This window comes from Pseudophryne corroboree, chromosome 4 (genome assembly GCF_028390025.1).
Source record: "Pseudophryne corroboree isolate aPseCor3 chromosome 4, aPseCor3.hap2, whole genome shotgun sequence".
NCBI lineage: Eukaryota > Metazoa > Chordata > Amphibia > Anura > Myobatrachidae > Pseudophryne > Pseudophryne corroboree.
This window is the reverse complement of record NC_086447.1, coordinates 924,802,884-924,821,129: the sequence shown is the minus strand read 5'-3', so window position 1 is coordinate 924,821,129 and position 18,246 is coordinate 924,802,884. Positions and strand designations below refer to the sequence as shown.

The following is an 18,246-nucleotide window of genomic DNA, read 5'->3' as shown; positions in this document are numbered from 1 at the left end:
ACTGTGTCCAATTAGCTGCGAAAAGTTATCAAAAAGTCTCCGTAGGTTTTATCACAAATTTGCTTCCACCAACTCTGAGCAGGTGATAGTAGTGCAAAATACCTATTTTAATGAATAAATGTGGGAATTTAGGTGGTCATTCCGAGTTGTTCGCTTGCTAGCTGCCCTCTGGGAGTGTACACTGCGATCAGCTCAGCCCATTTCGTTCCTGGTTTGACGTCACAAACACGCCCTGCGTTCGGCCAGCCACTCCCCAGTTTCTCAAGACACTCCCGCGTTTTTTCCTGGCACGCCTGCGTTTTTCTGCACACTCCCAGAAAACTGACAGTTTCCGCCCAGAAACACCCACTTCCTGTCAATCACACTCCGATCACTTCAACGATGGAAATTCTTCGGTTGGACGTGAGTAAATCGACTAAGTTTTCTGCTAAAATACTTAGCACATGCGCACTGCGTACCATGCGCATGCGCATTTTTGCCTTAATCGCTCCGTTGCAAAAATCGGCAACGAGCCAACAACTCGGAATGACCCCCTTAGTTCAGGACCCCTGGGACACCCCCCTTAATAACTAATTGAGCACTTACAAATATTTAATTATTTTTAATTGGCCAATAATTTTAGTCACAAAATGCAAATTGATGGAAATTGGGGCACAAAGTAAGGGACAGGTATATTGGGGTGCTTTATGAGTAGGACAGGTGTTTTTAGACTTGCAGGTAGGAGTAATTGGTCCATTTTCACCTTTTTGTTTTTATTAAAGTCCCCTAAAATGACCCAAATATACACTTATACCCATTTTTATGTACCCCAAATGTAATGAGAGCACTTATTTTGCTGGCAAAAAAATGCTTTCTAGAATTTTTTTTACATTAAAAAAATTAATAAATGCATATAACGGCCATTTGCCCCGATTTAATTATGCCATATAGGTTTATTATGGCCACTAATAGACTTTTATAATGTTTTCCTATAGTAGTTTGACTTTTTGGGGGTACAGGCAGATTTCCCCATTTTCTCCTAAGTTATCTCTGGTTTTACTGGCCGGAACTACTGTGCGAATCCCAGTTTCGCGACGGTGGAATAGGATAGGTGCGAAATACGGGAGCACGCATTCCCCGATAAGCCGTTTTCGCTGCAACTTTCATACAACCATTTTGAAAAGATAAATTGCCGTAAATTTGGCGCTAATAGGATATCCCCCTTTTCCTGAATTCTATTTCCTATTCTTCTGGCTGGTTGTTATTTATGTTATAAAACTCTCATCTAAGTATACGCTAGTCCTTGGTCTACGTCACAGTTGGCACGAGCGGGTCTACACCTGTGTGCATGCACCAGTGCTCTGCGCCTTTTGCATGACTCATTACATTTTATGGAACGCAGCTATGAGTACTCTTAACTTACTGCTAGTGAATAGTTTTATATTTAGAACCTATGCAGAAACATCCTGGCGGATAAATATTCCTTAATGCAAATTGCGGCAATAAGGAATCTTAACTTTCTGGGGCAGATCGCAAATAATAATAAATACTCAACATATTCTGATTCTGACTGTGAGTCAGACACAAGTTTGAATGAAAATTGTTCTCACGGAGACCAGCAAACTGAGCAACCGCCAGGCCTAACCCGCTCCGCATGTCTGTGGGCCCCCCCCCCCCCGCTCAAGTACAAAAGCATCGCACAGCGGTGATGCTTTTGTACTTGTTGAGTAACTCTCGCCCAGCACAGCTCCTTTACTCGTCGCTGCCCCTGGTCGCAGCGGCTGCGTGTGACGTCACGCAGCTGCTGCGGCCCTCCCCCCCACGGTCCGGCCACACCTGAATGCCGCCGTGCTACCCCCTCCCTTCCAGCGACTGCCTCTGCCTGTCAATCTGGCAGAGGCGATCGCCAGGGAACGATGGCCTTCGGCCGTCTGCCCGATCGCTGCGCTGCGATAAACTGCAGTGAGCAATCGGGTCGGAATGACCCCCACAGTGGCTTCATCCCTTCCTCACACCACAGCAGAGAGGCAAGGAGAACTCACACAGTCAAAAATGGCAGACGGTATGCAAAATAAACTTTTTGGAGACTCCAAATAAAGGCTATGATGGGTCACTTCAATTAAAGGAAGAGATGACAAGCATTTCCTGAGTCATGTCAAATGCAGGATTCACTAACGGCTACTTAATGGTTCTCAATCGTTTGGTTAGAAGTTCACAATAATATCTACTAAGCGTGGAACGTTATAGGGCTTAATTCAGAGAAGGACGCAGTAAGCACGGCAGCTGCGTCTTTGGATGTACTGTAGCTGCTGTACAAAAATGTGCTAATGCTGCAGGAGACGCCTGGTGTAACTAGACACCACCTGCATAGCTCTGTGATCCGCTGCTGCGTCATAAGGTGCAGCATCGGATCATCTGAGTGACCATTGTCCATCTCAGTGACCCTCGGGTTACGCAGGATGGTCGGGGAATTCATGCTGCAAGTGCCAGGAAATCTGCACTAAAAGACGGAATCCGGACTCTAGGTCGACAGTAACTAGGTCATCACTGCCTAGGTTGACCACTATTGGTCGACAGGGTCTCCAGGTCGACAGGGACTCTAGGTCGACCTGTTCTAGGTCAATGGGTCAAAAGGCCTTCATGAGTTTTTCTCAATTTTTTTCTTACTTTTTCATACTTAACGATCCACACGGACTACGATTGGGAACGGTAACCTGTGTCGAGCGTATCGGCAGCGGAGCGAGGCACCTTGCCCGAAGTGCGAGCCATGCGAGGGGACACGGTGCACTAATTGGCGTTCCCAGTTACTGTACGGAGAAAACGACACCGAAAAAACATTAAAAACCCATGTTGACCTTTAGACATGTCGACCTAGAGACCCTGTCGACCTAGTTACTGTTGACCAATAGTGGTCGACCTAGACGCTATCGACCTAGTTACTATTAACCCTCCATACCACACCCCTGAAAGACAGACACTGGCTTCGGCACTCCAACAAAACGGAAGCAACGCGCTTCCCAAATCAGGACCACGGATTCCTATACACTCTCAATTTGCTTCAATGAAAGTTCTCCTTAGATGAATGGTTCCTCGTGCTTCCAGGACACAATGTAATGTAACAAAACAAAACTAAAAGACGAGCTTTGCTACTTTGCGCCTGATTTGTTCTGGGGATCAGCACCTGCACAGTTGAGGCCCTTACTAAGATGTACACATACAATAAGGTCTCCATTTAACTGGTAATGACGCAGCGCTGCTATATGTATTGGGAACAATGATTGTCACACAAAGTAAGGCTGATTTTCTCACCAAATCAGTGGAGCTTCCAGGCTTACCATCCTGTTCAAGAAATCTGTGAGAACTGGTGGCACCACAAGTACCAGCAAATGGTTCTGGATCACTGAAGCTGCTGTTTCCGTGGGGTTTTCTGGTTCTCTGGTCTAACAGTCGACATGGAAAAGGTAGACCGTGCAAACAGGTTCAAAAGGTCAGCACGGTAATGGCCGACGCAGGTTTTTTATTTTCATTTTTCAACTTTTTCATACTTTACCTGCCATCCACATTCTCCAGAATATAACTCTTTGCACAGTATTATATGTTTCATTGAATAAAAGAGAATGTCTTGTGCCGAGATTCTCAGATTTTATTTTCCTACCATCCACGTGGACTACTTTACCATCCACGTGGATTACTTTACCATCCATGTGGACTACTTTACCATCCATGTGGACTACTCTACCATCCATGTGGACTACTTTACCATCCACGTGGATTACTTTACCATCCATGTGGACTACTTTACCATCCACGTGGATTACTTTACCATCCACGTGGATTACTTTACCATCCACGTGGACTACTTTACCATCCACGTGGATTACTTTACCATCCACGTGGATTACTTTACCATCCACGTGGACTACTTTACCATCCATGTGGACTACTTTACCATCCACGTGGACTACTTTACCATCCACGTGGATTACTTTACCATCCACGTGGACTACTTTACCATCCACGTGGACGATTGGGAATAGAAACCTTGCCGAAAGCATGGCGAGTGAAGCTAGGAGTCACAGGACATTAATGGGGTTTTTTGTGGTAGAAAAGTGGCAAAATACTAACAACAAAAAAATAGTGTTGACCTTTTCCATTTTGACCCTGTTGACCTTTTGCACATTAGTATATGGGGAATATAGAGTGTAAGCACCACTGGGGCAGGGGCTGACTGTGAATAGCGAAATATCCTCTGTAAAGCGCTGTAGAATACAGGATGTCTGCGCTATATCGGTTTTTGTTAACAAATAAACGTGCTGGGTAGAATAAGAATAATAGCCACAAATTATAACCGCCCAGGGGGTGGCAGGTCCTAAAGTGGTGGTAAAGGTGACATATAGCGGAAAATTCACTGTCAGTAGCCAAGAGCCCTGCCAGCGACGGACGGAGGATATTCCTGGATTACCACAGACTGTAACGGAACAGCACGTGGTAGTTGCAGCACATCTGGTGGCTCCAGACTAAGCATCTGGTCTATAAACTTCAATAAAATGTCTGAAGGCTTCACAGTAACTCATTCCATGCTCTGACAAAGCTACACACCGGCCACGCTCTGTTATATTCTGTATGGTTACACACCAGCCACGCTCTGTTATATTCTGTATGGTTACACACCGCCCACGCTCTGTTATATTCTGTATGGTTACACACCGGCCACGCTCTGTTATATTCTGTACGGTTACACACTGGCCACGCTCTGTTATATTCTGTACGGTTACACACCTGCCACGCTCTGTTATATTCTGTACGGTTACATACCAGCCACGCTTTGTTATATTCTGTATGGTTACACACCGGCCGCGCTCTGTTATATTCTGTATGGTTACACACCAGCCACGCTCTGTTATATTCTGTATGGTTACACACCGCCCACGCTCTGTTATATTCTGTATGGTTACACACCAGCCACGCTCTGTTATATTCTGTACGGTTACACACTGGCCACGCTCTGTTATATTCTGTACGGTCACACACCGGCCACGCTCTGTTATATTCTGTATGGTTACACACCTGCCACGCTCTGTTATATTCTGTACGGTTACATACCAGCCACGCTTTGTTATATTCTGTATGGTTACACACCGGCCGCGCTCTGTTATATTCTGTATGGTTACACACCAGCCACGCTCTGTTATATTCTGTACGGTTACACACCAGCCACGCTCTGTTATATTCTGTACGGTTACACACCTGCCACGCTCTGTTATATTCTGTATGGTTACACACCGGCCACGCTCTGTTATATTCTGTACGGTTACACACCAGCCACGCTCTGTTATATTCTGTACGGTTACACACCAGCCACGCTCTGTTATATTCTGTACGGTTACACACCAGCCACGCTCTGTTATATTCTGTACGGTTACACACCAGCCACGCTCTGTTATATTCTGTACGGTTACACACCTGCCACGCTCTGTTATATTCTGTATGGTTACACACCAGCCACGCTATGTTATATTCTGTATGGTTACACACCGGCCACGCTCCGTTATATTCTGTATGGTTACACACCAGCCACGCTCTGTTATATTCTGTATGGTTACACACCGGCCGCGCTCTGTTATATTCTGTATGGTTACACACCAGCCACGCTCTGTTATATTCTGTATGGTTACACACCGCCCACGCTCTGTTATATTCTGTATGGTTACACACCAGCCACGCTCTGTTATATTCTGTACGGTTACACACCGGCCACGCTCTGTTATATTCTGTACGGTTACACACTGGCCACGCTCTGTTATATTCTGTACGGTCACACACCGGCCACGCTCTGTTATATTCTGTATGGTTACACACCTGCCACGCTCTGTTATATTCTGTACGGTTACATACCAGCCACGCTTTGTTATATTCTGTATGGTTACACACCGGCCGCGCTCTGTTATATTCTGTATGGTTACACACCAGCCACGCTCTGTTATATTCTGTACGGTTACACACCTGCCACGCTCTGTTATATTCTGTACGGTTACACACCGGCCACGCTCTGTTATATTCTGTACGGTTACACACCAGCTACGCTCTGTTATATTCTGTACGGTTACACACCAGCCACGCTCTGTTATATTCTGTGCGGTTACACACCTGCCACGCTCTGTTATATTCTGTATGGTTACACACCGGCCACGCTCTGTTATATTCTGTACGGTTACACACCGGCCACGCTCTGTTATATTCTGTACGGTTACACACCAGCCACGCTCTGTTATATTCTGTACGGTTACACACCAGCCACGCTCTGTTATATTCTGTACGGTTACACACCTGCCACGCTCTGTTATATTCTGTATGGTTACACACCAGCCACGCTCTGTTATATTCTGTATGGTTACACACCGGCCACGCTCTGTTATATTCTGTATGGTTACACACCAGCCACGCTCTGTTATATTCTGTACGGTTACACACCAGCCACGCTCTGTTATATTCTGTACGGTTACACACAAGCCACGCTCTATTATATTCTGTATGGTTACACACCGGCCACGCTCTGTTATATTCTGTATGGTTACACACCAGCCACGCTCTGTTATATTCTGTATGGTTACACACCGGCCACGCTCTGTTATATTCTGTATGGTTACACACCAGCCGCGCTCTGTTATATTCTGTATGGTTACACACCAACCACGCTATGTTATATTCTGTATGGTTACACACCAGCCACGCTCTGTTATATCCTGTATGGTTACACACCAGCCGCGCTCTGTTATATTCTGTATGGTAATGGTTACACACCTGCCGCACTCTATTATATTCTGTACGGTTACACACCAGCCACGCTCTATTATATTCTGTATGGTTACACACCGGCCACGCTATGTTATATTCTGTATGGTTACACACCAGCCACGCTCTGTTATATTCTGTATGGTTACACACCAGCCATGCTCTGTTATATTCTGTATGGTTACACACCAGCCACGCTCTGTTATATTCTGTATGGTTACACACCAACCACGCTATGTTATATTCTGTATGGTTACACACCAGCCACGCTCTGTTATATCCTGTATGGTTACACACCAGCCGCGCTCTGTTATATTCTGTATGGTAATGGTTACACACCTGCCGCACTCTGTTATATTCTGTACGGTTACACACCAGCCACGCTCTGTTATATTCTGTACGGTTACACACCAGCCACGCTCTATTATATTCTGTATGGTTACACACCGGCCACGCTATGTTATATTCTGTATGGTTACACACCAGCCACGCTCTGTTATATTCTGTATGGTTACACACCAGCCACGCTCTGTTATATTCTGTATGGTTACACAACGGCCGCGCTCTGTTATATTCTCTATGGTTACACACCGGCCACGCTCTGTTATATTCTGTATGGTTACACACCAGCCACGCTCTGTTATATTCTGTATGGTTACATACCAGCCACGCTCTGTTATATCCTGTATGGTTACACACCGGCCGCGCTCTGTTATATTCTGTATGGTAATGGTTACACACCGGCCGCACTCTGTTATATTCTGTACGGTTACACACCAGCCGCGCTCTGTTATATTCTGTACAGTTACACACCAGCCACGCTCTGTTATATTCTGTATGGTTACACACCGGCCGCGCTCTGTTATATTCTGTATGGTTACACACCAGCCACGCTCTGTTATATTCTGTATGGTTACACACCAGCCGTGCTCTGTTATATTCTGTATGGTAATGGTTACACACCGGCCGCACTCTGTTATATTCTGTACGGTTACATACCAGCCGCGCTCTGTTATATTCTGTACGGTTACACACCAGCCACGCTCTGTTATATTCTGTATGGTTACACACCAGCCGCACTCTGTTATATTCTGTACGGTTACACACCAGCCACGCTCTGTTATATTCTGTACGGTTACACACCAGCCACGCTCTATTATATTCTGTATGGTTACACACCGGCCACGCTCTGTTATATTCTGTATGGTTACACACCAGCCACGCTCTGTTATATTCTGTATGGTTACACACCGGCCACGCTCTGTTATATTCTGTATGGTTACACACCAGCCGCGCTCTGTTATATTCTGTATGGTTACACACCAACCACGCTATGTTATATTCTGTATGGTTACACACCAGCCACGCTCTGTTATATCCTGTATGGTTACACACCAGCCGCGCTCTGTTATATTCTGTATGGTAATGGTTACACACCTGCCGCACTCTGTTATATTCTGTACGGTTACACACCAGCCACGCTCTATTATATTCTGTACGGTTACACACCAGCCACGCTCTATTATATTCTGTATGGTTACACACCGGCCACGCTATGTTATATTCTGTATGGTTACACACCAGCCACGCTCTGTTATATTCTGTATGGTTACACACCAGCCACGCTCTGTTATATTCTGTATGGTTACACACCAGCCGCGCTCTGTTATATTCTGTATGGTTACACACCAACCACGCCATGTTATATTCTGTATGGTTACACACCAGCCACGCTCTGTTATATCCTGTATGGTTACACACCAGCCGCGCTCTGTTATATTCTGTATGGTAATGGTTACACACCTGCCGCACTCTGTTATATTCTGTACGGTTACACACCAGCCACGCTCTGTTATATTCTGTACGGTTACACACCAGCCACGCTCTATTATATTCTGTATGGTTACACACCGGCCACGCTATGTTATATTCTGTATGGTTACACACTAGCCACGCTCTGTTATATTCTGTATGGTTACACACCAGCCACGCTCTGTTATATTCTGTATGGTTACACACCGGCCGCGCTCTGTTATATTCTCTATGGTTACACACCGGCCACGCTCTGTTATATTCTGTATGGTTACACACCAGCCACGCTCTGTTATATTCTGTATGGTTACACACCAGCCACGCTCTGTTATATCCTGTATGGTTACACACCGGCCACGCTCTGTTATATTCTGTATGGTAATGGTTACACACCGGCCGCACTCTGTTATATTCTGTACGGTTACACACCAGCCGCGCTCTGTTATATTCTGTACAGTTACACACCAGCCACGCTCTGTTATATTCTGTATGGTTACACACCGGCCGCGCTCTGTTATATTCTGTATGGTTACACACCAGCCACGCTCTGTTATATTCTGTATGGTTACACACCAGCTGCGCTCTGTTATATTCTGTATGGTAATGGTTACACACCGGCCGCACTCTGTTATATTCTCTATGGTTACACACCGGCCACGCTCTGTTATATTCTGTATGTTTACACACCAGCCACGCTCTGTCATATTCTGTATGGTTACACACCAGCCACGCTCTTTTATATCCTGTATGGTTACACACCGGCCACGCTCTGTTATATTCTGTATGGTAATGGTTACACACCGGCCGCACTCTGTTATATTCTGTACGGTTACACACCAGCCGCGCTCTGTTATATTCTGTACAGTTACACACCAGCCACGCTCTGTTATATTCTGTATGGTTACACACCGGCCGCGCTCTGTTATATTCTGTACGGTTACACACCAGCCGCGCTCTATTACATTCTGTATGGTTACACACCGGCCACGCTATGTTATATTCTGTATGGTTACACACCAGCCACGCTCTGTTATATTCTGTATGGTTACACACCAGCCACGCTCTGTTATATTCTGTATGGTTACACACCAGCCGCGCTCTGTTATATTCTGTATGGTTACACACCGGCCGCGCTCTGTTATATTCTGTATGGTTACACACGGCCGCGCTCTGTTATATTCTGTATGGTTACACACCAGCGTTACACACCGGCCGCGCTCTGTTATATTCTGTATGGTTACACACCAGCCACGCTCTGTTATATTCTGTATGGTTACACACCAGCCGCGCTCTGTTATATTCTGTATGGTTACACACCGGCCGCGCTCTGTTATATTCTGTATGGTTACACACCAGCGTTACACACCGGCCGCGCTCTGTTATATTCTGTATGGTTACACACCAGCGTTACACACCGGCCGCGCTCTGTTATATTCTGTATGGTTACACACCACTTATCGCTGTTCATGATGTTGATATTGGTGGTCATTCCAAGTTGATCGCTAGCTGCTTTCGTTCGCTGCGCAGCAATCAGGTAAAAAAATCGGGACTTCTGCACATGCGTATGCGGCGCAATGCGCATGCGTGTCGTACTATTGCAACGAACTATGTAGTTTCACACAAGGTCTAGCGAAGCTTTTCAGTCGCACTGCTGGCCGCAGAGTGATTGACATAAAGTGGGCGTTTCTGGGTGTCAACTGACCGTTTTCAGGGAGTGTTCGGAAAATCGCAGGCGTGCCAGGAAAAACGCAGGGGTGGCTGAGCGAACGCAGGGCGTGTTCATGACGTCAAAACAGGAACTGAATAGTCTGACATCATTGCAAGCTCTGAGTAGATATTGAGATACTCAATACTTCTGCTAAGATAAATGACACTTCCAGTGGGAGGCGGCATAGCGTTTGAACGGCTGCTACAAACTGCTAGCGAGCGAACTCGGAATGACCACCATTGTGAACATGTCGACATTTTGCATGATAACTGTCAACACTGATTGATGACACGCCGACCGCATGCCAACCATTACAAGCTACAGATCAGGGGTCATTTACTAAAGCCTTGCATGGAAATATAGTAGACAGAGATTTGTACCAGCCAATCAGCTCCAACTGCCAATTTTCAAACACAGTCTGTGACATGGCAGCTAGGATCTGATTGGCTGGTACTTTATCTACGTCCAAGGCTTAGTAAATAGACCCCTGTATTTTTAAATATTATTGAAACTTCCCAACATCTTAAACTGACATTTATGTGACATACAGTAGTTAGTATTCTTGTGTGTACTCATCATATAGCTGCTACTGTATTGTATAACCAGCAATCTATGTACCCACCTGGCAGGGTCTACAAGCCGATATAACGTTCCATACGGAGACAATGACGTTGGTTCAGATGTCGAGAGAAAATACATTTCCCCTGTATAAAAATAGTGAGAGAAAATATATACAAGGTTAATTATACTCCGACTGTGTGTCCTTTGCTGAAATACACGTAGATGAACAAGTTTCATATACAGTATACAGTTCTTCATACGTGCCTACTCTTCCGGTTCCTGCAGGAGACACCCGATTTTTCAGGTATCCTCCCGCAACCCCCGGAAGAGTGGTCACCCCCAGTGCCGGCCCTAACCAATATGATGCCCTAGGCAAGATTTTGACTGGTGCCCCCTAGCACCGCCGCTAGTTCTGCATGAGATGCCTGGCATGAGTCAGTTGGCAGCTCTGCTAACGTCGGGTGCCTTTTGTTTATGAAAATGCATCTTATTTGCATTACTATGTGGCTAGGATGCACAAGCAGCTTCTGCTGATTAAAATGATATGCAGCATGCCTATATTCTGTGTGCGACTGCGGCTGTATCTGCATACAAAATGCTACATTGCAGTGATTTCCAGGAAAACACTGCAACGTAGCATTTCGTATGCAGATACAGCCGCAGTCACACACAGAATATAGGCATGCCGCATATCATTTTAATCAGCAGAAGCTGCTGGTGCCCCTAAGCATACCAAATGCCCTAGGCATTTGCCTAGTTTGCCTATACTAAGGCCGGCTCTGGTCACCCCTCCCGCATTCTGCCCGCTTCCTAGCGAACTGTGTGTAGAATGCGGAGATAAATATAATGATTCTGCGGCACCTTCGGAGGGAGCGTGTCCTAATTATGTGATTCTATGCTAATTGTGTCATTTAGCCCTGACCCTATGTAAATAGCAGACAACCACAGCATTTTCCCCACAAGGCATACCCTCCAACATTTTACACACAAAAATCGGTACAAATTAGGGAAAAGGGCGTGGTCACGAGTAAAGGGGCGTGGTCACGCCCCTTTTCCTATACTTTCAATGGAAGTTTGTATAGCCAAAAATAGGTACAGACCATAAAAAAAAGGTACTGTACCTATTAAATAGGTACAGTTGGAGGGTATGACAAGGGGGTGGGGACTAATGGAGCGATTAGCCGGTCCCCGCCCCCCTCACCACCCACCTGCTTCTCTTCAGGAATTTCCTGGGGAGCAAATATTTAAAGTAGGTAAGTATGTTCCAATTTCAGCTTCGAAGTTTCAGTTTTGGTTCAGAATTCGGATTTAAAATCCGAATCTTGGGTTTTGGATTTCTTGAAACTGGATAAAAGCAGCTAAAATCATGTTATTTTTTGCAATCCAATTTCTTAAATTTAGCACAGAACAATACATTTAGCAACATAGGCCAACATGTGGAGGTTATCATTATCACATTATCATTAACACTGAGCCCTCTACTGAGTCTGTATGTCTGGGAAATGTCACTCAGACACCTTATACTACGGGGAATGCGAGAACTACTGCGTGATACAGGCAGTGCTTCAATTTCAGTATAATCCTCTCCTGCCATGTAGTATACAAATGTGCTAAAGAGGCTCAGCGCAAACATGGACTAAAGACTGGACCAATAAGTTGTTGTAAGATCAAATTATAGATAAATTGGATGTACAAACTTTGTATCATGTACAGTGCATTTCCCACATCAATCTAATAACTCATCTCCTGATACACTCTGTGCTGCTGGGGACCCTGCTCATTCCACTATATAACTCTCAGTCTGTGGCTTCCTGCTGCCTCCATTCCCCTCCTCACATCATGTCACTGCCCCTGTCACATGCAGCCCTGTCCTCACTGACACATCACTCATCTCCTGATATACTCTGTGCTGCTGGTGACCCTGCTCCTCCCACTATATAACTCTCAGTCTGTGGCTTACTGCTGCCTCCATTCCTCTCCTCACATCATGTCACTGCCCCTGTCACATGCAGCCCTGTCCTCACTGACATATCACTCACCTCCTGATATACTCTGTGCTGCTGGGGACCCTGCTCCTTCCACTATATAACTCTCAGTCTGTGGCTTCCTGCTGCCTCCATTCCCCTCCTCACATCATGTCACTGCTCCTGTCACATGCAGCCCTGTCCTCACTGACACATCACTCATCTCCTGATATACTCTGTGCTGCTGGGAACCCTGCTCCTTCCACTATATAACTCTCAGTATGTGGCTTCCTGCTGCCTCCATTCCCCTCCTCACATCATGTCACTGCCCCTGTCACATGCAGCCCTGTCCTCACTCACACATCACTCATCTCCTGATACACTCTGTGCTGCTGGGGACCCTGCTCATTCCACTATATTACTCTCAGTCTGTGGCTTCCTGCTGCCTCCATTCCCCCAGTCACATCATGTCACTGCTCCTGTCACATGCAACCCTGTCCTCACTGACACATCACTCATCTCTTGATATACTCTGTGCTGCTGGGGACCCTGCTCCTCCCAATATATAACTCTGTCTGTGGCTTCCTGCTGCCTCCATTCCCCTCCTCACATCATGTCACTGCTCCTGTCACATGCAGCCCTGTCCTCACTGACACATCACTCATCTCCTGATATACTCTGTGCTGCTGGGAACCCTGCTCCTCCCACTATATAACTCTCAGTCTGTGGCTTCCTGCTGCCTCCATTCCCCTCCTCACATCATGTCACTGCTCCTGTCACATGCAGCCCTGTCCTCACTGACACATCACTCATCTCCTGATATACTCTGTGCTGCTGGGAACCCTGCTCCTCCCACTATATAACTCTCAGTATGTGGCTTCCTGCTGCCTCCATTCCCCTCCTCACATCATGTCACTGCCCCTGTCACATGCAGCCCTGTCCTCACTCACACATCACTCATCTCCTGATACACTCTGTGCTGCTGGGGACCCTGCTCATTCCACTATATTACTCTCAGTCTGTGGCTTCCTGCTGCCTCCATTCCCCCCGTCACATCATGTCACTGCCCCTGTCACATGCAGCCCTGTCCTCACTGACAAATCACTCATCTCCTGATATACTCTGTGCTGCTGGGGACCCTGCTCCTCCCACTATATAACTCTCAGTCTGTGGCTTCTTGCAGCCTCCATTCCCCTCCTCACATCATGTCACTGCCCCTGTCACATGCAGCCCTGTCCTCACTGACACATCACTCATCTCCTGATACACTCTGTGCTGCTGGGGACCCTGCTCCTCCCACTATATAACTCTCAGTCTGTGGCTTCCTGCAGCCTCCATTCCCCTCCTCACATCATGTCACTGCCCCTGTCACATGCAGCCCTGTCCTCACTGACACATCACTCATCTCCTCATATACTCTGTGCTGCTGGTGACCCTGCTCCTCCCACTATATAACTCTCAGTCTGTGGCTTCCTGCAGCCTCCATTCCCCTCCTCACATCATGTCACTGCCCCTGTCACATGCAGCCCTGTCCTCACTGACACATCACTCATCTCCTCATATACTCTGTGCTGCTGGTGACCCTGCTCCTCCCACTATATAACTCTCAGTCTGTGGCTTCCTGCTGCCTCCATTACCCTCCTCACATCATGTCACTGCTCCTGTCACATGCAGCCCTGTCCTCACTGACACATCACTCATCTCCTGATATACTCTGTGCTGCTGGGGATTCCTGCTCCTCCCAATTCTCAGTGGGTGTAGTATAGTAAGTTGAAAGTTAATAGGTTGATAGGCTCTAGGTTACCTCAAAATGGTCGCCATGACTAAGGTCGACATGGTCAAAAGTTCAACACGGAAATGGTTGACACGTGAAAAAGTCCACACAAGTTTCTTGTTTTTATGCGATTTGAACCTATCGACCTTTTGACCATATGCATGCTGACCTTCTGATGTTGACCTATTGACTGTCGACCTGTTAACTGTCGACCTATCATCCAGATCCCACTGCCAGTCTATGGTGACCAGCAGTGGTGCTGAGAGGAGAGGGATCACTAATTATTTGGGTCTGGGCTTGTTTGAGTTGCCCACCAGGTGCCCAGGCCAGCTGTGTAGGGTAGAAGTAGCCCCCTTCCCGTGCCCAAGCCACCCATATGTCTTGGCGTCCAGATCTAGAGGTCCTCAAAGTTTAGGATAATCCATCCTCTCCTAGGTCACCAATATGATTGTATTGTGACTGAGCCCTATATCACCACATCTCAGATCTCACCTTCTATTGTCTGTAAGTGTAAAATAACCAGAATCTTCTTCATTACTCATTCTCTGAAATCCAAGCCCAAAATTCAAGTGACTTTAATCAAGTAATAAAATGAGCTATACACAGTAATGGCTAATTAGTAATTTACCATCAAAAGAGGAGCCATGTCATCCTGATTAGCCCCATTCCACGTCTACAACGGAAGCCAAGTCTTTTCTTGACTTTTTCCCCAAAATACTCTATAGCTTCACTGGCATTACTGGGTGGCTGCGCAGATGGATAGAAGGACTCACAGGATACTAGGTGTCATAGGGACATGTGCAGTACACCAAGCTTTCCCTCCTGCCACCTGCGAGGACTCACCTGCTTCGTCTTCTGCAAACGAGATGATGAATTTGCTGTACGTGTTGATGAGCTTTGGGAAAGCGCAGATTGTAGCGTCTCCCATACAGATATCCTGCTTGGTCCATGTGTTCCTGGTCACATCCTCATGCAGGGCCATAAGCCGACTTCATGCAGAATAAAGTATATAAAATCAGGTCATGGTTGTATAAAGCATGCACTAACAATACAGTATAGTGTGCAGTATGCTCATGTATGTGTTACCTCCTAGAGACGGTTTTTGCATATTTGTGTACATGGCATATCCACTGCGCATCAGTGGGGGAGTTATCTAATGACCTTAACGTCAGTGTTAGGGAGATGAGCTGGTGACCTTAGTGTCAGTGTTGAAGAGGTGAGCTGGTGACCTTGGTGTCAGTGCTGGGGAGAAGAGCTGGGGACCTTAGTGTCAGTGTTGGGGAGGTGAGCTGGTGACCTTAGTGTCAATGTTGAAGAGGTGAGCTGGTGACCTTAGTGTCAGTGTTGGGGAGGTGAGCTGTTGACCTTAGTGTCAGTGTTGGGGAGGTGAGCTGGTGACCTTGGTGTCAGTGTTGAAGAGGTGAGCTGGTGACCTTAATGTCAGTGTTGAAGAGGTGAGCTGGTGACCTTGGTGTCAGTGTTGAAGAGGTGAGCTGGTGACCTTGGTGTCAGTGTTGAAGAGGTGAGTTGGTGACCTTGGTGTCAGTGTTGGGGAGATGAGCTAGTGACCTTGGGTGCGAGCTCTGATTGGCTCACGGATCGGCGCTGAATTAAACTGAGACACCCGCCGGAGACTGAGGGGAAGGAGAGGCGCAGGCTGCGCTCTCCTTCCCTCACACAGACAGGACGGCAGCGGTGAGCAGGGGGGGGGGGGGCATGTTATACCTGGCACTGGGGGATATCTGGCACTGGGGGGGGCATTTATATCTGGCACTGGGGGCATATCTGGCACTGGGGGGGGGGGCATTTATATCTGGCACTGGTGGATATCTGGCACTGGGAGATATCTGGCACTGGGGGGGCATTTCTATCTGGCACTGGGGGATATCTGGCACTGGGGGGGGGCATTTATATCTGGCACTGGGGGATATCTGGCACTGGGAGATATCTGGCACTGGGGGGCATTTATATCTGGCACTGGGGGATGTCTGGCACTGGGGGGGGCATTTATATCTGGCACTGGGGGATATCTGGCACTGGGAGATATCTGGCACTGGGGGGGCATTTATATCTGGCACTGGGGGGGCATTTATATCTGACACTGGGGGATATCTGGCACTGGGAGATATCTGGCACTGGGGGGGGGGGGGGGCATTTATATCTGGCACTGAGGGGTATCTGGCACTGTGGGGGCATTTCTGTATCTGGCACTGGGGGGCAATGTATATTTGACACAGTGGGGGCATTTGTGTATCTGGCACTGTGGGGAAATGTGTATCTGGCACTGTGGGGCAATGTGTATCTGGCACTGTGGGGCAATGTATATCTGGCACTGTGGGGAAATGTGTATCTGGCACTCTGGGGCAATGTGTATCTGGCACTGTGGGGCAATGTGTATCTGGCACTGTGAGGCAATGTATATCTGGCACTCTGGGGGCATTTGTGTATCTGGCACTGTGAGGCAATGTGTATCTGGCACTCTGGGGACATTTGTGTATCTGGCACTCTGGGGGCATTTGTGTATCTGGCACAGTGAGGCAATGTGTATCTGGCACAGTGAGGCAATGAGTATCTGGCACTCTGGGGGCATTTGTGTATCTGGCACTGTGAGGCAATGTGTATCTGGCACTCTGGGGACATTTGTGTATCTGGCACTCTGGGGGCATTTGTGTATCTGGCACAGTGAGGCAATGTGTATCTGGCAGTGAGGCAATGTGTATCTGGCACTGTGGGGCAATGTGTATCTGGCACTGTGGGGCAATGTATATCTGGCACTGTGGGGCAATGTGTATCTGACACTATTGGGGTCATACGTGTATCTGCCCCTCCCCCCATATTTGTATCACGCCCCCATTTTCATTGGCCACGCCCCATGTGGCATTTGGCCACACCCATTTATGCGCGCGCGCCTAAGGCGCGCGCACACAGTACCCGTAAGACATTTTTTCTACTTGCACCACTGCCTAAGAGTCAGTGTTAGTGGAGTGAGCTGGTGACCTTAGTGTCAGCGTTAGGGAGATGAGCTGGTGCCCTAAGAGTCAGTGTTAGTGGAGTGAGCTGATGACCTTAGTGTCAGTGTTAAGGGCTGGTGCCCTAAGAGTCAGTGTTAGTGGAGTGAGCTGGTGACCTTAGTGTCAGTGTTAGGGAGATGAACTGGTGCCCTAAGAGTCAGTGTTAGTGGAGTGAGATGGTGCCCTAAGAGTCAGTGTTAGTGGAGCGAGCTGGTGACCTTAGTGTCAGTGTTAGGGAGATGAGCTGGTGCCCTAAGAGTCAGTGTTAGTGGAGTGAGCTGGTGCCCTAAGAGTCAGTGTTAGTGGAGCGAGCTGGTGACCTTAGTGTCAGTGTTAGGGAGATGAGCTGGTGCCCTAAGAGTCAGTGTTAGTGGAGTGAGCTGGTGCCCTAAGAGTCAGTGTTAGTGGAGTGAGCTGGTGCCCTAAGAGTCAGTGTTAGTGGAGTGAGCTGGTGACCTTAAGCTGGCTATAAAACTATATATTTCAGATCTGGCTGGTTGGAATGAAAATCTGGTAATGGATGATAGTAAATGAAAATTACCATTTGCACCCAAACACTGGAAAACAGACAAAAATGGTCAATCAGACAAATTGGTTAAATCCATTTGTTTTAACCAATTTGTCTGAACGACCTTTTTGTCAGCG

At 47.2% G+C, this 18,246-nt stretch overlaps 1 protein-coding gene across 1 annotated transcript in view; it reads right to left on the bottom strand.

Annotated features, from left to right (window-relative positions):
• HHIPL2 (HHIP like 2) overlaps nucleotides 1-18,246 on the bottom strand; it is a 218,598-nt gene that overhangs the window by 57,413 nt on the left and 142,939 nt on the right. Inside the window, exons 8-9 of the mRNA XM_063919427.1 lie at nucleotides 15,434-15,579; nucleotides 10,914-10,995 (exon numbers count right to left, since the gene is read on the bottom strand). Of these exons, the coding sequence (XP_063775497.1) occupies nucleotides 10,914-10,995; nucleotides 15,434-15,579 (228 nt within the window). The remainder of the gene's footprint in view (nucleotides 1-10,913; nucleotides 10,996-15,433; nucleotides 15,580-18,246) is intronic.